Source organism: Mustelus asterias, chromosome 1, assembly GCF_964213995.1.
Source record: "Mustelus asterias chromosome 1, sMusAst1.hap1.1, whole genome shotgun sequence".
Classification (NCBI taxonomy): domain Eukaryota; kingdom Metazoa; phylum Chordata; class Chondrichthyes; order Carcharhiniformes; family Triakidae; genus Mustelus; species Mustelus asterias.
In genome coordinates this window covers 197,546,311-197,570,972 of record NC_135801.1, presented here as the reverse complement: position 1 = coordinate 197,570,972, position 24,662 = coordinate 197,546,311, and the positions used below count along the sequence as shown (strand labels likewise).

Below are 24,662 nucleotides of genomic sequence, written 5' to 3'. Positions count from 1 at the left end.
TCCTCTGTACCTACTCCCCAGCACCCTAAACCTGTGACCTCTTGTGGCAACCATTTCAGCCCTGGATAAAAGCCTCTGAGAATCCACTCTATCAATACCCCTCAACATCTTATACACCTCTATCAGGTCACCTCTCATCCTTCGCTTCTCCAAGGAGAAAAGACTTAGCTCTCTCAACCTATCCTCATAAGGCATGCCACCTAATCCAGGCAACATCCTTGTAAATCGCCTCTGCACCCTTTCTATGGCTTCCACATCCTTTCTGCAATGAGGCGACCAGAACTGGGCACAGTACTCCAGGTGGGGTCTGACCAGGGTCCTATACAGCTGCAGCATTATCTCCCGATTTCTAAACTCAATTCCTCTATTGATGAAGGCCAGTATTCCATACGCCTTCTTAACCACAGCCTCTACCTGCGACGCCGCTTTGAGCGTCCTATGAACCCGGACCCCAAGATCCTTCTGATCTTCCACACTGCCAAGCGTCTTAGCCTTAATATTATATTCTTTCATTCTATTCGACCTGCCAAAATGAACCACCACACACTTATCTGGGTTGAAGTCCATCTGCCACTTCTCCACCCAATCTTGCATCTTATCTATGTCTCGTTGCAACTGCTGACATCCCTCTACACTATCCACAACACCACCAACCTTTGTGTCATCAGCAAACTTGCCAACCCATCCTTCCATTTCCTCATCCGGGTCATTTATAAAAATCACAAAGAGCAAGGGTCCCAGAACAGATCCCTGGGGCACTCCACTGGTGACCAACCTCCATGCTGAAAAAGACCCATCTACAACCACTCTTTGCCTTCTGTGGGCAAGCCAGTTCTGAATCCACAAGGCAATGTCCCCTTGTATCCCATGCCCCTTCACTTTTTCAATAAGCCTTATCAAGCACCTTGCTGAAATCCATATAAACCACATCTACTGCTCTTCCCTCGTCTGTCTAGTTACATCTTCAAAATACTTTTCACTGCATGCTAATACATGTGACAATAATAAATCAAATCAAATCAAAGGCTCGCCATCTGACTTTGACTTCACAGATGCCTATTACCCAGCAGCACTCAGGGAGTAGGTGACCTTGGCATTCATTTTAATCATTCAAGAGATGTGGACATCGCTGCCTGGGTCAGTATTTATTGCCCCATCCCTAAATACCCTTGGGAAGGTGCTGGTGAGCTGCGTTCTTGAACCAGTGCCATCCATGAAGTGTAGGTACACCCACAGTGCTGTTAGGGAAGGAATTCTAGGATTTTCACCCAGCGACAGTGAAGTAATGGTGACATATTTCCAAGTCAGGATGGTGAGTGGCTTGGAGGAGAACTTCCAGGTGGTGGTGTTCCCATGTATCTGCTACCCTTGTCCTTCTAGATCGTAGCAGTGGTGGATTTGGAAGGTGCTGCTGAAGGAAACTTGGTGAGTTGCTGAAGGAAACTTGGTGAGTTGCTGCAGTGCATCTTCTAGATGATACACACGGCTGTCACTATTCGTCAGTGGTGGAGGGATTGAATTGGGCTGCTTTGTTATACATAGTGTCAAGCTTAATAGAAACATAGAAAATAGGAGCAGGAGTGGGCCATTTGTTCCCTTCCTGCCTGCTCCACCATTTAATATGATCATGGCTGAGCCTCTATCTCCACACCATACTCCCACACTCTCCCCATATCCCTTGACATCTTTAGAGTCGAGAAATATAGCTACTTCCTTCTTAAATATAATCAGTGACTTAGCCTCCACAGCCTTCAGTGGTAGAGAATTCCACAGGTTTGCTACCCTCTGAGTGAAGAAACTTACCATAGAGTCATAGAGGTTTACAGCATGGAAACAGGCTCTTCAGCCCAAGTTGTCCATGCTGCCCTTTTTTTAAAATCCCGAAACTAGTCCCAATTGTCCACATTTGGCCCATATCCCTCTATACCCATCTTACTTCTCCTCATCTCAGTCCTAAAAGGTTTACTCCATATCCTTAGACTGTGACCCCTGATTCTGGACATCCCCATCATCGAGAACATCCATCCTGCAACTACTCTGTCTACTCCTGTTACAATTTTATAGATGTCTATGAGATTCCCCCCATTCTTCTAAATTCCAGCGAATATAATCCGAACCGACTCAATCTTTCCTCATACGTCAATCCTGCCATCCCAGGAATCAGTCTGGTAAACATTTGCTGTGCTCCCTTTATAACAACAACACTCTTCCTCAGATAAGGAGACCAAAAGTGAACACAATATTCCAGGTATGATCTCACCAAGGCCCTGTATAACTGCAGCAAGACAACTCTGCTCCTGTACTCGAATCCTCTTGCTATGAAGACCAACATACCATTTGCCTTCTTAACCGCCTACAGTACCTGCATGCTTACCTTCAGTGACTGGTGTACAAGGACTCTCAGGTCTCGTTGCACATTCCCCTCTCTCAATCCATGGCCATTCAGATAGTAATCTGCCTTCCTGCTTTTGCTACCAAAATGGATGACCTCATCAGAAATAGGCCAGTGGGTGTGAGTACTTTGAATATGTCTTTATCAAGGAAGAAGATATTACCTATGTCTTGGTGAAAGAGGATTCAGTTAAGAACATAGAACAGTACAGCACAGAACAGGCCCTTCGGCCCACGATGTTGTGCCGAGCTTTATCTGAAACCAAGATCAAGCTATCCCACTCCCTATCATCCTGGTGTGCTCCATGTGCCTAGCCAATAACCACTTAAATGTTCCTAAAGTGTCTGACTCCACGATCACTGCAGGCAGTCCATTCCACACCCCAACCACTCTCTGAGTAAAGAACCTACCTCGGACATCCTCCCTATATCTCCCACCACGAACCCTATAGTTATGCCCCCTTGTAATAGTTCCATCCACCCAAGGAAATAGTCTTTGAACGTTCACTCTATCTATCCCCTTCATCATTTTATAAACCTCTATTAAGTCTCCCCTCAACCTCCTCCGCTCCAGAGAGAACAGCCCTCGCTCCCTCAACCTTTCGAGTGGAATCGGTTGACGTCAGTGGTGGTGGAGGCAAACTCAATAGGGTCTTTTAAGAGACTCCTGGATGAATACATGGGACTTAATAGGATGGAGGGTTATAGGTAGGCCTAAAAGGTAGGGATATGTTCGGCACAACTTGTGGGGCCGAAGGGCCTGTTTTGTGCTGTAGTTTTTCTATGTTTCTATGTTTCTATAAGCCCTACTCTCCAAACCAGGCAGCATCCTGGTAAATCTCCTTTGCACTCTTTCCAGCGCTTCCACATCCTTCTTATCGTGAGGTGACCAGAACTGCACACAATATTCCAAATGTGGTCTCACCAAGGTCCTGTACAGTTGCAGCATAAGTTAAGACCAAGGACTGATTAAAAATTGATAAAGGGGAAGGATTAGATAGACTGGTTGTACTTAAAGTTGATAAGTCACCAAGAATAGATGGGATGCATCCTAGGATACTGAGGGTAATAAGGATGGAAATTGGTGAGGCTCTGGCCATCATTTTTCAATCCTCCTTCAGTACAGGAATGGTGCCAGAGGACTGCTAATGTTACACCCTTATTCAAAAAAAATGATGCTATGATAAGCCTCAGGACTACAGGCCTAAACTTTGGCATGTAGGGACAACCCTTTAGGGATGTGGATTTACTGGGTTAGGATAATAAAAGGATCACCTCAATTATTCCAGCCTTATTGATATTCCTACATAGCTCAGGGAGACCGTTCCAATCTGGAAAATTTAAGGTGCGCAACTGGTGGAACTTGTAACCTCGACAGTGATGTGAAAAATGTCTGGAACTCTTCAATAACCTCAGATGGGGAACACATGATAAGCAGCACAGAGAAAAACAAAGCAGGGAGAGCCATGTGAACGAGTAACAACACTGTAATTAAGGGAATGATTACCTGTGTCATTCCCAGGTCTGCTGTCAATGCTGCCACCTGTCCCAAGCCTATCACAACGTGGAGGAGCCCAGCCGTCGTCACAGTGACAGTTGCCTTTATTGTTACAAACCTGAAACAAAGTCCACAATTTCCTCATTGGTAGATTTACAGGAAATGCTGAAGAATTTTAGAAACACACAGAAGTAAAATGGAGTCAGGAGGGATCTGGTCCCAGTGGGGTTAACACAGTAAGAAGTTTAACAACACCAGGTTAAAGTCCAACAGGTTTATTTGGTAGCAAAAGCCACCAGCTTTCGGAGCGCTGCTCCTTCGTCAGGTGAGTCACCCCTGACGAAGGGGCAGCGCTCCGAAAGCTAGTGGTTTTTGCTACCAAATAAACCTGCTGGACTTTAATCTGGTGTTGTAAGGCTTCTTACTGTGTTTACCCCAGTCCAACGCCGGCATCTCCACATCATGACTCCCAGTGGGGTTGACAGTGGGGTCTTTAGGACAGAGTTCAGCATACTGACAACAGTAGAGAACAATCGCAGTCTGAGTGAGAGGGAGTGGGACGTGGTAAGGTGGCAGGTCTTGGGTGAGGGTTTGGTTGGTGAAGTTTATGAGTGGGTAGGTTCCACGTTGACTAGATAATGGGAGAGTACAGAGATAGGGTGGCCCTGGGAGTGGTAATGGGTGTTGGCTCTGAGGGAGAAAAGACTTGTGGAGTAGATTGCTATGCGCTCCAGGGTAATGTGGGGAGGTTCAAGGGTGACAAAAGGGAGAGGAAGGGTAGTGGTGGCAGGTGCTGGGGATGGTGAGTGATGGGGTAGAAGGTGGTGGAGCAGGTTTAGAGACGACATGCACCATTTCTCAACTTTCTTTTGCTGAACACTGCTTCCCCGACCATGGATACAGCTGTGCCTGAGCTCCATTTATACTGGTCATCAGTCTATGGGTCATTCTCCTAAATCGAGGTTTTGAGACTTTCTTTTGCTGCTCTGACTCCAAATACCGGCAACAGTTACAGTGTCTTGCCAGGTGGGATTCCGCAGGGACTGTTGTCTGTCTGATCCAAACTTGTTTTGGGACAGTCCTCTGGGCAGGCTTGGGTTTACTCGTTTCCGGATTTTTCCTGAGAGCAGCTATATAATTGCCTGCCCCCAAGTGGTGATCCCCTAACTGGTGTGGGTGCCAACTTCCATCGGGAATCCTTGTAACTTGTATACCCCACTGGCCGCCTTTTCCAACAGCAAAGCCAGTTACAGTGCTTGCTTACAGTCCAGTTGGGGCTCCATCAGCAGGCGTTTTTGGATAGTCACATTATTTATCCCGCATACCAACCGGTCTCTTAACATCTCATTTAACGTCAACCCAAATTTGCAAGCTTCTGCCAGATGTCTCAACCAAAATTTGCACTGGACTCCAACCCTTACCCTTAATGAAGACTTCAGCAAAACCGAGGACTTATACAGGGGAACCACTGAAAGCTGTGGATACGACTTCTGTTCCTGTTTCTAATGTAAAGCAACTGATTAGGCTTCCGTTAGTGGTAGTAGTGGGCTCAGGGCCAAGCTAATGGGGCGAAACTGGCTGAGGTAATAAACTCGTGACAGACTCCCCCATCTCCTGGATTGCCAAGTGAAACCGGCACTTTCTCAGGATCAGAGGTGGCCTAGGATCATAATATTCTTTCACGAGGTCCACCAATTCCTGGAAGGTTTTGGTATCTGGGGCCTCCGGGAAAGTTAAGCTGCGAATAACAGCAAATGCCGACGGTCCACACGCGGTCAGAAGAATGGCCCGTTGCTTTTCATCCGCTACAATGTCATTAACCCTTTAAAAAATGCATTAATTCTAAGTATTAGGCCCAGTCCTCCAGAGTAGGGTCAAAAGAGTCCACTTTCCCAAACAGAGGCATGATGCCTCACAATGTCTTACCCCCAATGCGTCACGTCTGTTAGCCAGAAAGTTCCTTCAGGTGGTTCTTTTTTCCTCACTGCCACTGAAATTAGCCAGCAGAGGCCGGTATCTCTTTCCCTTTTATTTACAAGCTCCACCTAAGTTCATAAAGTGTTACAAGCTCTGAGTCAGCATCCGGTATGCCAGGAGACCTGACACTCCCAGTTATGTGGAAGTCTGCACATTCTCCCACTGTCTGCATGGGTTTCCTCCAGGTACTCTGGTTTATTCTCACAGTCCGAAAGGCGTGCTGGTTAGGTGCATTGGCCATGCTAAATTCTCCCTCAGTGTACCCTAACAGGCGCTGGAATGTGGCAACTACGGGATTTTCATAGTAACTTCATTGCAGTGTTAATGGAAACCTTCAATCAAGTTCAATCAGAGAGTTCATCATAGAAATCATAGAAACCCGACAGTACAGAAAGAGGCCATTCGGCCCATCGAGTCTGCACCGACCACAATCCCACCCAGGCCCTATCCTCATATCCCTACATATTTTACCCACTAATCCCTCTAACCTACGCATCTCAGGACACGAAGGGGCAATTTTTTAGCATGGCCAATCAACCAAACCCGCACATCTTTGGGAGGAAATCGGAGCACCCGGAGGAAACCCACGCAGACACGAGGAGAATGTGCAAACTCCACACAGACAGTGACCCAAGCCGGGAATCGAACCCAGGTCCCTGGAGCTGTGAAGCAGCAGTGCCATCCACTGTGCTACCGTGCCGCCCCAGATTCATATTATAGTTATATCCATATTATATTCATATTATATCAAAGAACAAAGAACAATCTGATGCAGTGGACACAGTGGGAGCAGCTAAAAAGCCGGGAATCCTGCAGTGAGTAATTCACCTCTCCAAGGCTAGTCCACCACTTACAGGGTACAGACAATCGAAACATTACCACTTGCTGGATAAATGGTTAGTCTGCAAAAATAAAACCACAGTTTTTCTTTGTCTGAATTGGAGTAAGCCCTGATTAGATTCCCATGGGAAGACAGATCGATATGAACTTGACAGCAGAACTGACACACACTGAACAAAGAGAACAAAGAACAAAGAATAATACAGCACAGGAACACGCCCTTCGGCCCTCCAAGCCCGTGCCGCTCCCTGGTCCAAACTAGACCATTCTTTTGTATCCCTCCATTCCCACTCCGTTCATATGGCTATCTAGATAAGTCTTAAACGTTCCCAGTGTGTCCGCCTCCACCACCTTGCCTGGCAGCGCATTCCAGGCTCCCACCACCCTCTGTGTAAAATACGTCCTTCTGATATCCGTGTTCAACCTCCCCCACTTCACCTTGAACCTATGACCCCTCGTGAACGTCACCACCGACCTGGGGAAAAGCTTCCCACCGTTCACCCTATCTATGCCTTTCATAATTTTATACACCTCTATTAAGTCTCCCCTCAGCCTCCGTCTTTCCAGGGAGAACAACCCCAGTTTACACAATCTCTCCTCATAACTAAGCCCCTCCATACCAGGCAACATCCTGGTAAACCTCCTCTGCACTCTCTCCAAAGCCTCCACGTCCTTCTGGTAGTGTGGCGACCAGAACTGGACGCAGTATTCCAAATGCGGCCGAACCAACGTTCTATACATCTGCAACATCAGACCCCAACTTTTATACTCTATGCCCCGTCCTATAAAGGCAAGCATGCCATATGCCTTCTTCACCACCTTCTCCACCTGTGACGTCACCTTCAAGGATCTGTGGACTTGCACACCCAGGTCCCTCTGCGTATCTACACCCTCTATGGTTCTGCCATTTATCATATAGCTCCTCCCTACATTATTTCTACCAAAATGCATCACTTCGCATTGATCAGGATTGAACTCCATCTGCCATTTCTTTGCCCAAATTTCCAGCCTATCTATATCTTTCTGTAGCTTCTGACAATGCTCCTCACTATCTGCAAGTCCTGCCAATCTTGTGTTGTCCGCAAACTTACTGATCACCCCAGTTACACCTTCTTCCAGATTGTTTATATAAATCACAAACAGCAGAGGTCCCAGTACAGAGCCCTGCGGAACACCACGAGTCACAGCCGGAAAAAGACCCTTCCACTACCACCCTCTGTCTTCTGTGACCAAGCCAGTTCTCCACCCATCTAGCCACCTCCCCCTTTATCCCCCTTTATCCATATGATAGTTCATATTCTCAACCTCAATGGCCTCATTGAAGTCAACAAAGGAAATGCCTCAATTACTTTGTAGTTGAAGGATAAATAATTAATAATCAACAGTTAATGAGAAGTTGGTTTATGATGTTCCATTATTTCTCCACTGGCATTTCTTTTGAGATAATTGAAGTGCTGTAACAGCTGGGAGAGAAATAGCCTTGGACTCTCTCCCTGTCAGGAACACACAGTGACCACTGTTGGCCCTGTTTTTATGAATGGAACTTCGATAAAGACATCAAGATATAGAACATAGAAAGCCACAGCACAAACAGGCCCTTCGGCCCACAAGTTGCGCCGATCACATCCCCGCCTCTAGTCCTATCTATAGCCCTCAATCCCATTAAATCCCATGTACTCATCCAGAAGTCTCTTAAAAGACCCCAACGAGTTTGCCTCCACCACCACCGACGTCAGCCGATTCCACTCACCCACCACCCTCTGAGTGAAAAACTTACCCCTGACATCTCCTCTGTACCTACCCCCCAGCACCTTAAACCTGTGTCCTCTCGTAGCAACCATTTCAGCCCTTGGAAATAGCCTCTGAGAGTCTACCCTATCCAGACCTCTCAACATCTTGTAAACCTCTATCAGGTCACCTCTCATCCTTCGTCTCTCCAGGGAGAAGAGACCAAGCTCCCTCAACCTATCCTCATAAGGCATGCCCCCCAATCCAGGCAACATCCTTGTAAATCTCCTCTGCACCCTTTCAATGGCTTCAACATCTTTCCTGTAATGAGGTGACCAGAACTGCGCGCAGTACTCCAAGTGGGGTCTAACCAGGGTCCTATAAAGCTGCAGCATTATCTCCCGACTCCTAAACTCAATCCCTCGATTAATGAAGGCCAGTACGCCGTACGCCTTCTTGACCGCATCCTCCACCTGCGAGGCCGATTTAAGAGTCCTATGGACCCGGACCCCAAGGTCCTTCTGATCCTCTACACTGCTAAGAATGGTACCCTTCATATTATACTGCTGCTTCATCCCATTGGATCTGCCAAAATGGATCACCACACACTTATCCGGGTTGAAGTCCATATATGAGACATAGCTTAAAGGAAGATATTGTTCTAAATTTAAGACAGTGTGTATTATTAACCAGAACCAAAGAGGTTTCAGTGAGGAGAGTGGATTATAGAGTGAGGTTTCAGTGAGAGTGGATTATAGAGTGAGGTTTCACTGAGAGTGGATCATAGAGTGGGGATTCATTGAGAGTGGATCATAGAGTGAGGTTTCAGTGGGAGTGGATTATAGAGTGGGGATTCAGTGCGAGTGGATTATCGAGTGAGGTTTCAGTGGGAGTGGATTATAGAGTGGGTATTCAGTGAGAGTGGATCATGGAGTGGGGATTCATTGAGAGTGGATTATAGAGTGAGGTTTCAGTGAGAGTGGATTATAGAATGAGGTTTCACTGAGAGTGGATCATAGAGTGGGGATTCATTGAGAGTGGATCATAGAGTGAGGTTTCAGTGAGAGTGGATTATAGAGTGAGGTTTCATTGAGAGTGGATCATAGAGTGGGGATTCATTGAGAGTGGATTATAGAGTGAGGTTTCAGTGAGAGTGGATTATAGAGTGAGGTTTCATTGAGAGTGGATCATAGAGTGGGGATTCATTGAGAGTGGATTATAGAGTGAGGTTTCAGTGAGAGTGGATTATAGAGTGAGGTTTCATTGAGAGTGGATCATAGAGTGGGGATTCATTGAGAGTCGATTATAGAGTGAGGTTTCAGTGAGAGTGGATTACAGAGTGAGGTTTCAGTGAGAATGGTTTATAGAGTGGGGATTCAGTGGGAGTGGATTATAGAGTGAGGTTTCAGTGGGAGTGGATTATAGAGTGGGGATTCAGTGGGAGTGGATTATCGAGTGAGGTTTCAGTGGGAGTGGATTATAGAGTGGGGATTCAGTGGGAGTGGATTATAGAGTGAGGTTTCAGTGGGAGTGGATTATAGAGTGGGGATTCAGTGGGAGTGGATTATCGAGTGAGGTTTCAGTGAGAGTGGATTATAGAGTGAGGTTTCAGTGAGAGTGGATTATAGAGTGAGGTTTCAGTGAGAATGGATTATAGAGTGAGGTCCCAGTGAGAGTGGATTATAGAGGGAGGTTTCAGTGAGGGTGGATTATGGAGTGACGTCCCAGTGAGAGTGGATTATTGAGTGAGGTTTCAGTGAGAGTGGATTATCGAGTGAAGTTTCAGTGAGGGTGGATTATAGAGTGAGGATTCAGTGAGAGTGGATTATAGAGTGAGGTCTCAGTGAGAGTGGATTATAGAGTGAGGTTTCCGTGAGAGTGGGTTATAGAGTGAGGTTTCAGTGAGGGTGGATTATGGAGTGAGGTTTCAGTGAGTGTGGATTATAGAGTGAGGTTTCAGTGAGAGTGGATTATGGAGTGAGGTTTCAGAGACAGTGGATTATAAATTCTTAGCGGTTAATTATTATCAAATTGTTAAAAATTACACACCAATTACTGACTTCCAACAACTTGGCTCAGCTGATCTTATGACATCTTTTGAGGTAAAAATAGGGTAATGGGAACTATATTTCTGTACATCAAGTGTGGAAGAACTGATTTAGATTGACAGGGTCAGCTGAGCATTTTCCTATCACAAGCGTCATTTCCATTAAATGTCAGGAACAGAAGTTTCTCCTTAGCACTGGAAGTGGTTTGGTGACAGATGCCCTGCCACTAGAAATCCCTGGAAGATGTGGAGCTTCTTGGGGGCATCTATGGTTTCTCTGATTAGTGTGAGGAGTTGAGGTTGCTGTCTGCTTCCTGTGAATTGACCACCCTTTGGAAAGTGTGCACTTGGTAGAGTTTCAGTGATGAGTATACTGTGGCCAGGAAGGAAACACCAACAGCAATGGCAACAAGGAGAATGATTAAGAGCAATAATCAAGCATGCTGGGAATTTTGGTCTAGTTGAGTTAAACACTGATACAGGTGAGGGAAGGCACAGGCAAGTCATGACCTTTCCTGTGAAATGTGACCTGACACTTCCTGTGTTGGCTAAATAAGGATGTTTGTTTGGGGTGCCAGACTGACCAGAGCCATTGATTATAGCCTAATTCCATATATGGTGAGAAAATGTAACTTAGATGCAACTTGGCATCAACATTTGGGAGTTGCTTGTGAATAACTCCATGAATTCAACATTGTAATCAGGTTCAGGTTGTATCATTCAATGAGTGCCTAAGAACCTTCTGGTAGGATGCTCAAGTTTAAGATAAAAAGAGAAACTTTGAATCTTTTGCTGAGCAGAAACTCGAGAAACAAATTTGTGCAGTATGCCCTGAAGATCAGCTTCAGAGAAGAACAAAGAAGATCACAAGGACAAAGAACCACAAGGAAGATTCAGACCCGAGGGCAGACCTGGCCAGTTTACTCAAGTGGGTAGTATTTATTTCTAGTTAAATTTAAAGTTCAATGAGTTAAAGTTAGAGTTGAAGTTAAATGATTTGAAAATCCCAAGGCTTTTTATACATATATAAAGAGCAAGAGGGTAGCCAGGGAGAGGGTTGGCCCACTCAAGGACAGGGGAGGGAATTTATGTGTGGAGCCAGAGGAAATGGGCGAGGTATTAAATGAGTACTTTGCATCAGTATTCACCAAAGAGAAGGACTTGGTGGACGATGAGTCTGGGAAAGGGTGTGTAGATAGTTTGGGTCATGTTGAGATCAAAGAGGAGTTATTGGGGTTCTTGAGAAACATTAAGGTAGGCAAGTCCCGAGGGCCTGATGGGATATACCCCAGAATACTGAGAGAGGCAAGGGAGGAAATTGCTGGGGTCTTGAGAGAAATCTTTGTATCCTCATTGGCTACAGGGGAGGTCTCAGAGGATTGGAGAATAGCCAATGTTGTTTTTTTGTTTAAGAAAGGTAGTAAGATTAAACCAGGTAATTACAGGCCGGTGAGTCTTACGTCAGTGGTAGAGAAATTATTGGAGAGGATTTTTCGAGACATGATTTACTCCCACTTGCAAATAAGTGGACGTATTAGTGAGAGGCAACATGGCTTTGTGAAGGGGAGGTCGTGTCTCACGAACTTGATTGAGTTTTTCGAGGAAGTGACAAAGATGATTGATGAGGGTAGGGCAGTGGATGTTGTCTATATGGACTTCAGTAAGGCCTTTGACAAGGTCCCTCATGGCAGACTGGTGCAGAAGGTGAAGTTGCACAGGTATAGAGGTGAGGTGGCAAGAAGGATACAGAACTGGCTTGGCCGTAGAAGACAGACGGTAGCAGTGGAAGGGTGCATTTCTGAATGGAGGGCAGTGACAAGTGGCGTTCCTCAGGGATCAGTGCTGGGACACTTGCTGTTTGTAATATATATGAATGATTTGGAGGAAAGCGTAACTGGCTTGATTAGTAAGTTTGCGGACAACACAAAGGTTGGTGGAATTGCAGGTAGCGACGAGGACCGTCGGAGGATACAGCAGGATATAGATCGGTGGAGACTTGGGTGGAGAGATGGCAGATGGAGTTTAATCCAGACAAATGTGAGGTAATGCTTATTGGAAGGTCTAATATGGATGGGAAATATACAGTAAATGGCAGAACCCTTCAGAGTATTGATAGGCAGAAGGATCTGGGTGTACAGCTACACAGGTCACTGAAAGTGGCAATGCAGGTAGAGAAGGTGGTCAAGAAGGCATACGGCATGCTTGCCTTCATCGGCCGAGGCACTGAATTAAAAAATTGGGAAGTCATGTTCCAGCTTTATAGAACCTTAGTTAGACCGCACTTGGAATATAGTGTTCAATTCTGGTCGCCACACTATCAGAAGGATGTGGAGGCTTTGGAGAGGGTACAGAAAAGATTTACCAGGATGTTGACTGCTATGGAGGCCATTAGCTATGAGGAGAGGTTGAGAAACTTGGTTTGTTCTCACTGGAACAACCAAGGTTGAGGGGAGACCTGATAGAAGTCAAAGAGAACAAAGAACAAAGAACAATACAGCACAGGAACAGGCCCTTCGGCCCTCCAAGCCTGCGCCACTCATGTGCCCACGTGACCATTCTTTTGTATCTCTCTATTCCTAGTCTGTTCATGTGGTTATCTATATAAGTCTTAAACGATCCCAGCGTGTCCACCTCAAATCACCTTGCTTGGCAGTGCATTCCAGGCCCCCACCACCCTCTGTGTAAAATACGTCCTCCTGACATCTGTGTTGAACCTTGCCTCCCTCACCTTGAACCCGTGACCCCTTGTGTTCGTCACCTCCGCCCTGGGTAAAAGCTTCCTACTGTTCACTCTATCTATGCCCTTCATAATTTTATACACCTCTATTAGGTCGCCCTTCATCCTCCGTCTTTCCAGGGAGAACAACCCCTGTTTACCCAATCGCTCCTCATAGCTAAGACTCTCCATACCAGGCAACATCCTGTTAAACCTTCTCTGTACTCTCTCCAAAGTCTATAAGATTATAAGGGGCATGGACAGAGTGGATAGTCAGAAGCAGAGGGTGGTGGGTGCCTGGAACTCTCTGCTGGGGGAGGTAGTGGAAGCGGATATGACAGTGAAAGCGGATAAGACATTGGTAAGGCCACACTTGGAATACTGTGTGCAGTTCTGGTCACCCTATTATAGAAAGGATATTAAACTAGAAAGAGTGCAGAAAAGATTTACTAGGATGCTACCGCGACTTGATGGATTGAGGTATAAGGAGAGGCTGGATAGACTGGGACTTTTTTCCCTGGAGCGTAGAAGGCTGAGGGGTGATGTTATAGAGGTCTATAAAATAATGAGGGGCACAGATCAGCTAAATAGTCAATATATTTTCCCAAAGGTAGGGGAGTCCAAAACTAGAGGGTATAGGTTTAAGGTGAGAGGGGAGAGATACACAAGGGTCCAGAGGGGCAATTCTTTTCACACAGAGGGTGGTGAATGTCTGGAACAAGCTGCCAGAGGTAGTAGTAGAGGCGGGTACAATTTTGTCTTTTAAAAAGTATTTAGATAGTTACATGGGTAAGCTGGGTATAGAGGGATATGAGCCAAATGCGGGCAATTGGGATTAGTTTACGAGTTTTAAAAAAAAAGGGTGCCATGGACAAGTTGGGCCGAAGGGCCTGTTTCCATGCTGTAAACCTCTATGACTCTGTGACTCTATGGCAGTGACTTTTAAGGGGCATCTTGACAAATACATGAACAGGATGGGAATAGAGGGATATGGTCCCCGGAAAGGTAGGGGGTTTCAGTTGGTCGATGCAGGCTTGGAGGGCCGAAGGGCCTATTCCTGTGCTGTAATTTTCTTTGTTTTTTTGTTCCAGAGACAGTTATTCCTGATCCTGATGATAATTTTAGGCATCCTTTTCAAATCTCTCTCGAAGCAACGCTAGTTTCTCAGAGCTCTTCAGATAATTGAAGTCTCCTATTGTAGGTTCTTCTGCGCCTTCACGAAAGCGTTGACATCTTTCTGAAAGTTCGGTGCCCAAAATGGAACAAAATACTCCATCATCGGTGAAACTAATCATCAATAACAGTTCAAATTGATAATGGCTTGAACCAATTCTCCCCTCACCATCAAATGAATTTATCGACATGACTGAAAGGAGATTTATAATTTCATACCCCTTTATTATTGCAGGTGTTGTCACATTCAGCCACTCCGAACACACTCACATCCAGACACTTGTGATTAAAACAGGCCTGTGAAATGGAGAATAGAACAGTTTCATTATCAAAATATTACTTTCATTCACCTCAAAGAAATGATCCGGTGAGGATCCAGTGTTTTTTGGGAGATTAGCAGGGTAAATACATGAGGTGGAATTGTGGTCAGTGCAGACTCAATGGGCCAAATACCATCTGTAGGATTTTATGAAAACTCCAAATTTTTCTGGAACAGGCATTTAAGCATTAGGCATAGGAGTGAGGTCTCAGTGAGAGTGGATTATAGAGTGAGGTCTCAGTGAGAGTGGATTATAGAGTGAGACTTTGTTGAGGAGAGAGCTTTATAAAGAGTATGACATCGGCGAAGAGAGTGGGCTATCGAGTAAGAATTTGTTGGGCATTACATGACTCGGAGGGGAGCAGTGGCAGAGAGAGGTGGACCTGCTTGTAATTTGATGAAATACACAGCTGCAACCTCTAATGCACACTGAGTTTAGATAAAGTTAGATGCGCTAAGTCTCATAGCCTCATGGCATCAGGTCAATGAGGTCTAACATGAGCAAGGAAATCTACAGCTGATTATCATGCAATAGACAAGGCGAAGTGAATATGCAAACTTATGAATTAGGAAACCCTTTACTTTGAAACCTTGACTCCTAGTGTTAGATTCTCTGACAAGAGGAAGTATCCTCTCCACATTCTCCCTGCCAATACCCCTCAGCGGTTTGTGGCCAGGATTTTCCCAAAACAAAACTAAGTGCTCAACGGGCAGGAAGACAGGAGTATTTCCTGCCCGTTTTTTGGGCGTACTTACCTGAACGAATCTCCAACACTCTGCAGAGTGCCAAAGTGTGATACACTCTGGAAAGAAGGGAGCAGGGCCTATTCCTGCCCTAGAGTCCGGCAGCGTAGTGTTGAGCAGGCCACTGCGCAGCCCCGATCGTCCTCCTCCCTCCCTCTCCTAACGATCCCACTGCAGAGTGTCAGCAGGTCCTCCCACCCACTCTATAAACGGGCATGGAGTCTACAGAAATAGGGCAAACAGGTAGCGAGGTCATGGAACTGTTACAGATTAAAGTGGAGGAGGTGCTTGCTGTCTTGAGGCAAATCAGAGTGGATAAATCCCCAGGAATGGACAGGGTATTCCCACGGACTTTGAGGGAAGCTAGTGTTGAACTTGCAGGGGCCCTGGCAGACATATTTAAAATGTCAGTATTCACGGGGGAGGTGCCGGATGATTGGAGGGTGGAGGGTGGCTGATGTTGTTCCGTTGTTTAAAAAAGGTTCCAAAAGAAATCCGGGAAATTATAGGCCAGTAAGTTTGACGTCGGTGGTGGGCAAGTTATTGGAAGGTGTGATAAGGGATAGGATCTACAAATATTTGGATAGACAGGGACTTGTTAGGGAGAGTCAGCATGGCTTTGTGCGTGGTAGGTCATGTTTGACCAATCTATTAGAGTTTTTCGAGGAGGTTACCAGGAAAGTGGATGAAGGGAAGGCGGTGGATGTTGTCTACCTGGATTTCAGCGAGGCCTTTGACAAGGTCCCTCATGGGAGGTTAGTTAGGAAGGTTCAGTCGCTGGGTATATATGGGGAGGTAGTAAATTGGATTCGACACTGGCTCAATGGAAAAAGCCAGAGAGTGGTGTGGAGGATTGCTTCTCTGAGTGGAGGCCTGTGACTAGTGGTGTGCCGCAGGGATCGGTGTTGGGTCCATTGTTGTTTGTCATCTATATCAATGATCTGGATGATAATGTGGTAAATTGGAGCAGCAAATTTGCTGATGATACAAAGATTGGAGGTGTAGTGGACAGTGAGGAAGGTTTTCAAAGCTTGCAGAGGGATTTGGACCAACTAGAAAAATGGGCTGAAAAATGGCAAATGGAATTTAACGCAGACAAGTATGAGATATTGCACTTTGGAAGGACAAACCAAAGTAGAACGTACAGGATAAATGGTAGGACTCTGAAGAGTGCAGTTGAACAGAGGGATCTGGGAATACAGGTACAGAATTCCCTAAAAGTGACGACACAGGTGGATAGGGTCGTAAAGAGTACCTTTGGTACATTGGCCTTTATAAATCGGAGTATCGAGTATAAAAGTTGGAATGTTATGGTAAGGTTATATAAGGCATTGGTGAGGCCGAATTTGGAGCATTGTGTACAGTTTTGGTCACCTAGTTACAGGAAGGATGTAAATAAGGTTGAAAGAGTGCAGAGAAGGTTCACAAGGATGTTGCCGGGACTTGAGAAGCTGAGTTACAGAGAGAGATTGAATAGGTTGGGACTTTATTCCCTGGAGCGTAGAAGATTGAGGGGAGATTTGATAGAGGTGTATAAGATTTTGATGGGTATAGATAGAGTGAATGCAAGCAGGCTTTTTCCACTGAGGCTCGGGGAGAAAAAAACCCAGAGGGCATGGGTTAAGGGTGAAAGGAGAAAAGTTTAAAAGGAATATTAGGGGGGGCTTCTTCACGTAGAGAGTGGCGGGAGTGTGGAATGAGCTGCCGGATAAAGTGGTACACTTTTAACATTTAAGAAAAACTTGGACGGGTTCATGGATGAGAGGGGTGTGGAGGAATATGGTCCAAGTGCAGGTCAGTGGGACTAGGCAAAAAATGGTTCGGCACAGACAAGAAGGGCCAAAAGGCCTGTTTCTGAGCTGTAATTTTCTATGGTTCTATGGTTCTAAAAAAGAGGCATACATGAGGTCCAGGCAGCTAAAAACAGAGGGAGCACTGGAGGAATACAGAGAAAGTAGAAAAGAACTCAAACAGGGAGTTAGAAGGGCAAAAAGGGGTCATGAAATGTCCTTGGCAGACAGGATTAAGGAGAATCCTAAGGCATTTTATACATACGTTAGGAACAAGAGGGTTGTTAGGGAAAGAATCGGACCTCTCAGGGACAAAGGAGGGGAATTATGCTTAGAACCAAAGGAAGTAGGGGAGATCCTAAACAAATACTTTGCATCAGTATTCACAAAGGAGAGGGACATGTTGACTGGTAATGTCTCAGAGAGATGTGTTGACCCGTTAGAAAAAATCTCAATTACAAGGGAGGAAGTGTTCGGTTTTTTAGGAAACATTAAGACAGACAAATCCCCAGGGCCATATGGCATCTATCCTAGACTCCTCAGGGAGGCAAGAGATGCAATTGCTGAGCCTCTAACAGAAATCTTTGTCTCTTCACTGGACACAGGTGAGGTCCCAGAGGATTGGAGGATAGCAAATGTGGTCCCGTTATTTAAGAAGGGTAGCAAGGATAACCCGGGTAATTATAGGTCGGTGAGCTTGACGTCCGTGGTAGGAAAATTGTTGGAAAAGATTCTTGGAGATAGGATATATACGCATTTAGAACTGAATAATCTCATTAGCGATAGACAGCATGGTTTTGAACGAGGCAGGTCGTGCCTCACAAATCTGGTTGAATTTTTTGAGGAGGTGACAAAAACGATTGACGAGGGAAGGGCCGTGGATGTTGTCTATATGGATTTTAGTAAAGTATTTGACAAGGTCCCTCATGGCAGGCTGGTGCAAAAGGTTAAATCTCATGGGATAAAAGGTGAGCTAGCTAGATGGGTGGAGAACTGGCTTAGCCATAGAAGGCAGAGGGTAACAGTGGAGGGATCTTTTTCCGGTTGGACTAGTGGTGTTCCGCAGGGCCCTGTACTGGAACCTCTGCTGTTTGTGATATATATAAACGATTTGGAGGAAGATGTAGCTGGTGTAATCAGTAAGTTTACGGATGACACAAAGATTGCTGGAATTGCGGATAGTGATGATCATTGTCAGAGAATACAGCAGGATATCGCTGGGCCCCTGATGCAAATCTTTGTCTCGTCACTGGACGCAGGTGAGGTCCCAGAGGATTGGAGGATAGCTAATGTGGTCCCGTTATTTAAGAAGGGTAGGAAGGATAACCGGGTAAATTATAGGCCGGTGAGCTTGACGTCCGTGGTGGGGAAGTTGTTGGAGAAGATTCTTAGAGATAGGATGTATGCGCATTTAGAAAGGAATAAACTCATGAACGATAGTCAGCATGGTTTTGTGAGAGGGAGGTCATGCCTCACTAACCTGGTGGAGTTTTTTGAAGAAGTGACCAGAATGGTTGATGAGGGAAGGGCCGTGGATGTCGTCTATATGGACTTTAGTAAAGCGTTTGACAAAGTCCCTCATGGTAGGCTGGTGAAAAAGGTTGGATCTCATGGGATAAAGGGGGAGGTGGCTAGATGGGTGGAGAACTGGCTTGGTCACAGAAGACAGAGGGTGGTAGTGGAAGGGTCTTTTTCCGGCTGGAGGCCTGTGACGAGTGGTGTTCCGCAGGGCTCTGTATTGGGACCTCTGCTGTTTGTGATTTATATAAACAATCTGGAAGAAGGTGTAACTGGGGTGATCAGTAAGTTTGCGGACAACACAAAATTGGCAGGACTTGCAGATAGTGAGGAGCATTGTCAGAAGCTACAGAAGGATATAGATAGGCTGGAAATTTGGGCAAAGAAATGGCAGATGGAATTCAATCCTGATCAATGCGAAGTGATGCATTTTGGTAGAAATAATGTAGGGAGGAGCTATACGATAAATGGCAGAACCATAGAGGGTGTAGATACGCAGAGGGACCTGGGTGTGCAAATCCACAGATCCTTGAAGGTGACGTCACAGGTGGCGAAGGTGATGAAGAAGGCATATGGCATGCTTGCCTTTATAGGACGGGGCATAGAGTATAAAAGTTGGGGTCTGATGTTGCAGATGTATAGAACGTTGGTTCGGCCGCATTTGGAATACTGCGTCCAGTTCTGGTCGCCACACTACCAGAAGGACGTGGAGGCTTTGGAGAGAGTACAGAGGAGGTTTACCAGGATGTTGCCTGGTATGGAGGGGCTTAGTTATGAGGAGAGATTGGGTAAACTGGGGTTATTCTCCCTGGAAAGACGGAGGATGAGGGGAGACTTAATAGAGGTGTATAAAATTATGACAGGCATAGATAGGGTGAACGGTGGGAAGCTTTTCCCCAGGTCGGTGGTGACGTTCACGAGGGGTCATAGGTTCAAGGTGAAGGGGGGGAGGTTGAACACGGATATCAGAAGGACATATTTTACACAGAGGGTGGTGGGGGCCTGGAATGCGCTGCCGGGCAAGGTGGTGGAGGCAGACACACTGGGAACGTTTAAAACTTATCTAGATAACTATATGAACGGAGTGGGAATGGAGGGATACAAAAGAATGGTCTAGTTTGGACCAGGGAGCGGCACGGGCTTGGAGGGCCGAAGGGCCTGTTCCTGTGCTGTATTGTTCTTTGTTCTTTGATATAGATAGGCTGGAACATTGCGCGGAGAAATGGCAGATGGAATTTAATCCAGATAAATGCGAAATGATGCATTTCGGTAGATCTATTGTAAGGGGGAGCTATACAATAAATGGCAGAACCATCAGGAGTATAGACACACAGAAGGACCTGGGTGTACAAGTCCACAGATCCTTAAAGGTGGCAGCACAGGTGGAGAGGGTGGTCAAGAAGGCATATGGCATGCTTGCCTTTATTGAACGGGGCATAGAATATAAAAGTTGGCATCTGATGTTGCAGCTGTATAGAACGTTGGTTAGGCCACATTTGGAAAACTGTGTCCAGTTCTGGTCACCGCACTACCAGAAGGATGTGGAGGCTTTGGAGAGAGTACAGAGAAGGTTTACCAGGATGTTGCTTGGTATGGAGGGTCTTCGCTATGAGGAGAGATTGTATAAACTGGGGTTGTTCTCCCTGGAAAGACGGAGGATGAGGGGTGACCTAATAGAGGTGTACAAGATTATGAAGGGCATAGATAGGGTGAACAGTGGGAAGCTTTCTCCCAGATCGGAGGTGACGAACACAAGAGGTCACGGGTTCAAGGTGGGGGGGGCGGGCAAGGTTCAACACAGATGTCAGGGGGACGTATTTTACACAGAGAGTGGTGGGGGCCTGGAATGCGCTGCCAGGCAAGGTGATTGAGGCAGACACGCTGGGATCGTTGAAGACTTATCTAGATAGCCACATGACAGACTGGGAATAGAGGGATACAAATGAATGGTCTAGTTGGGCACAAGAGCGGCGCAGGCTAGGAGGGCCGAAAGGCCTGTTCCTGTGCTGTATTGTTCTTTGTTCTTTGTCTCATCAGCAAAAACAGGATAAATCCAACCTAGCCTATAAGCATCTTATCATTCAACTCTCAATCATCAGCCAAGTGATAAAAGATGTTGTCAACATAGACTGGCACTCAGAAAATTCCCTTGGCAATTGGAGGCAAGCATCAAGGGGAGAGAGAAGTGGAGAGGCAGAAGGGGAGAGAGAGTGAAGGGCAGGGAGAGAGAAAGGGAGAGAGAGGGAAGGGGAGATAGTGAAAGAGAGAGAAAGTGAAGGAGAGAGAGTGTGAGAAGAGAGTGAAGGGGAGAGAGAGTGAAGGAGAGAATGAATGGGAGAGAGGTAGTGAAGGAGAGAGAGAGTGAAGGAGAGAGAGAGTGAAGGAGAGAGAGAGTGAAGGGAAGAGAGAGTGAAAGAGTGAGAGTGAAGGAGGGAGAGAGAGTGAAAGAATAAGAGTGAAGGAGAGAGAGTGAGAACATGGAACATAGAACAGTACAGCACAGAACAGGCCCTTCGGCCCACGATGTTGTGCCGACCTTCATCTGAAACCAAGATCAAGCTATCCCACTCCCTGCCATCCTGGTGTGCTCCATGTGCCTATCCAATAACCGCTTAAATGTTCCTAAAGTGTCTGACTCCACTATCACTGCAGGCAGTCCATTCCACACCCCAACCACTCTCTGCGTGAAGAACCTACCTCTGATATCCTTCCTATATCTCCCACCATGAACCCTATAGTTATGCCCCCTTGTAATAGCTCCATCCACCCGAGGAAATAGTCTTTGAACGTTCACTCGATCTATCCCCTTCATCATTTTATAAACCTCTATTAAGTCTCCCCTCAATCTCCTCCGCTCCAGAGAGAACAGCCCCAGCTCCCTCAACCTTTCCTCAGAAGAGGAGAGAGTGAATGGGAGAGAGAGAAAAGGAGAGAGAAAGTGAAGGAGAGAGCGTGGGAGAGAGTGAAGAAGAGGGAGAGTGAATGGGAGAGAGAGTGAAAGAATGAGTGTGAAGGGGGGAGAGAGAAGGAGAGAGAGAGTGAATAGGAGAGAGAGTGAAGGAGAGAGAGTGAAAGAGAGAGTGGAGAGAGGAGAGAAAGTGAAGGAGGGAGGGAGTGAATGGGAGAGAGAGTGAATCGGAGAGAGGGTAAAGGGGAGAGCAAGTGAAGGAGAGAGTGAAGGAGAGAGAGATTGAGAAGAGGGAGTGATGGGTAGAGTGAAAGAGAGAGAGTGAATGGGAGAGAGTGTTGAACGAGAGAAAGTGTTGAAGGAGAGGGCGAGACAGTGAAGGAGAGAGAGTAAAGGGGAGAGGGTGAAGGAGAGAAATAGTGAAGGAGAGCGAGAGAGAGTGAAGGACAGAGACCATAAGACCATAAGACATAGGAGCAAAATTAGGCCACTCGGCCCATCGAGTCTGCTCCGCCATTCAATCATAAGAACATAAGAAATAGGAGCGGGAGTAGGCCATCTAGCCCCTCGAGCCTGCCCCGCCATTCAATAAGATCATGGCTGATCTGACGTGGATCAGTACCACTTACCCGCCTGATCCCCATGACCCTTAATTCCCTTACCGATCAGGAATCCATCCATCCGCGCTTTAAACATATTCAGCGAGGTAGCCTCCACCACCTCAGTGGGCAGAGAATTCCAGAGATAAATATCATGGCTGATATTTTTCTCATCCCCATTCTCCTGCCTTTTCCCCATAACCCCTGATTCCCTTATTAATCAAGAACCTATCTATCTCTGTCTTAAGGACACTCAATGACTTGGCCTCCGCAGCCTTCTGCGGCAAAGAGTTCCAAAGATTCACCACTCTTTGGCTGAAGAAATTCCCCTAATCTCTGTTCGAGAGGGTCGTCCCTTTAGCCTGAGGTTGTGCCCTCTGGTTCTAGTTTTTCCTACGAGTGGAAACATCTTCTCTGCGTCCACTCTATCCAGGCCTCGCAGTATCCTGTAAGTTTCAATCAAATCCTCACTCATCCTTCTAAACTCCAACGAGTACAGACCCAGAGTCCTCAACCATTCCTTATACGCCAAGCTCTTCATTCCAGGGATCATTCTTGTGAACATCCTCTGGACCCTTTCCAAGGTCAGCATATCCTTCCTTAGATATGGGGCCCAAAACTGCTCACAATACTCCAAATGGGGTCTGACCAGAGCCTTATACAGCCTCAGAAGTACATCCCTGCTCTTGTATTCTAGCCCTCTCGACATGAATGCTAACATTGCATTTGCCTTTCTAACTGCCGACGGAACCTGCACGTTAACCTTAAGAGAATCTTGAACAATGACTCCCAAATCCTTCTGTGTTTCTGATTTCCTAAGCATTTTCCCATTTCGAAAAAAGTCTATGCCTCCATTCCTCCTTCCAAAGTGCATAACCTCACACTTTTCTACATTGTATTCCATCTGCCACTTCTTTGCCCACTCTCCTAACCTGTCCAAGTCCTTCAGCAGCTCCTCTGCTTCCTCAATACTACCTGTCCCTCTACATATCTTTGTATCTTTGTATTTGAGCTTCAAGTTTGTAGGTGTTCAGATCATTAACAACCTGTTAGAGAGAGTAAAAGGCAAAGATGGGTAAGTGAATGGGAGGAGTGAAGGAGAAAGGAAGACTTAGGAAGAAGTCAGAGGGAAACAGGAATGGGTAGTGTGCAATATGGAATGAACAGTAATGTCTATGAAGGAGTGCAGGGGGGAAATGTACCAGCGTAGGGGTGGGGGGAGGGGGGGGGGGGTTCATTGAAGGATTGAGGAACGTTATATGTTTGAAACTCTGAGTTGAAGGGAGAGTACCATCAAGTATACTGGGAGGAAATGAATAGAGTGGAAGCATACAAATTCCTCTTGTGCTAATATTGTTTTTTATACTCAATGTGAATTAATTACCTTGTTGTCTCCACACTTGGTTCCTTGCTTGACTAAGTCTGGGCTGCTGGAATCAGCTAAAGAAGAGAATGTCCCGCGACATTCATACCTCACACCCCCGATAACCATTCTGGTGATTGTGATTTGCAGGTTTCCTCCTCGGAGCGGAGTCGGATTTCCGCCCTTACACTGGATTTTCCCACATAATACATCCCTGTAGGGGACACAGAAACAATTCTGATTTTCAATACTCTTCATTTAGAACATAGAACATAGAACAGTACAGCACAGAACAGGCCCTTCGGCCCACGATGTTGTGCCGAGCTTTATCTGAAACCAATATCAAGCTATTTCCTCCCTATCATCCTGGTGTGCTCCATGTGCCTATCCAATAACCGCTTAAATGTTCTTAAAGTGTCTGACTCCACTATCACTGCAGGCAGTCCATTCCATACCCCAACCACTCTCTGAGTAAAGAACCTACCTCGGACATCCTTCCTATATCTCCCACCATGAACCCTTTAGTTATGCCCCCTAGTTACTGCTCCATTCACCCGAGGAAATAGTCTTTGAACGTTCACTCTATCTATCCCCCTCATCATCTTATAAACCTCTATCAAGTCTCCTCTCAACCTCCTCCGCTCCAAAGAGAAAAGCCCAAGTTCCCTCAACCTTTCCTCATAAGACCTACCCTCCAAAGCAGGCAGCATCCTGGTAAATCTCCTTTGCACTCTCTCCAGTGTCTCCACATCCTTCTTGTAGTGAGGTGACCAGAACTGCACACAATATTCCAAATGTGGTCTCACCAAGGTCCTGTACAGTTGCAGCATAACCCCATGGCTCTTAAACTCAAACCCCCTGTTAATGAATGCCAACACACTATAGTCCTTCTTCACGGCTCTATCCACTTGAGTGGCAACCTTCAGAGATCTATGGATATGAACCCCAAGATCTCTCTGTTCCTCCACAGTCTTCAGAACCCTACCTTTGACCCTGTAATCCACATTTAAATTTGTCCTACCAAAATGAATCACCTCACATTTATCAGGGT

General features: G+C 46.1%; 1 protein-coding gene across 1 annotated transcript in view; it reads right to left on the bottom strand.

Annotated features, from left to right (window-relative positions):
• Window positions 1–24,662, bottom strand: part of LOC144480555 (disintegrin and metalloproteinase domain-containing protein 12-like) — a 156,494-nt gene that overhangs the window by 44,885 nt on the left and 86,947 nt on the right. Inside the window, exons 16-18 of the mRNA XM_078200180.1 lie at window positions 23,633–23,825; window positions 14,590–14,667; window positions 3,899–4,007 (exon numbers count right to left, since the gene is read on the bottom strand). Coding sequence (XP_078056306.1) covers window positions 3,899–4,007; window positions 14,590–14,667; window positions 23,633–23,825 — 380 coding nt within the window. The remainder of the gene's footprint in view (window positions 1–3,898; window positions 4,008–14,589; window positions 14,668–23,632; window positions 23,826–24,662) is intronic.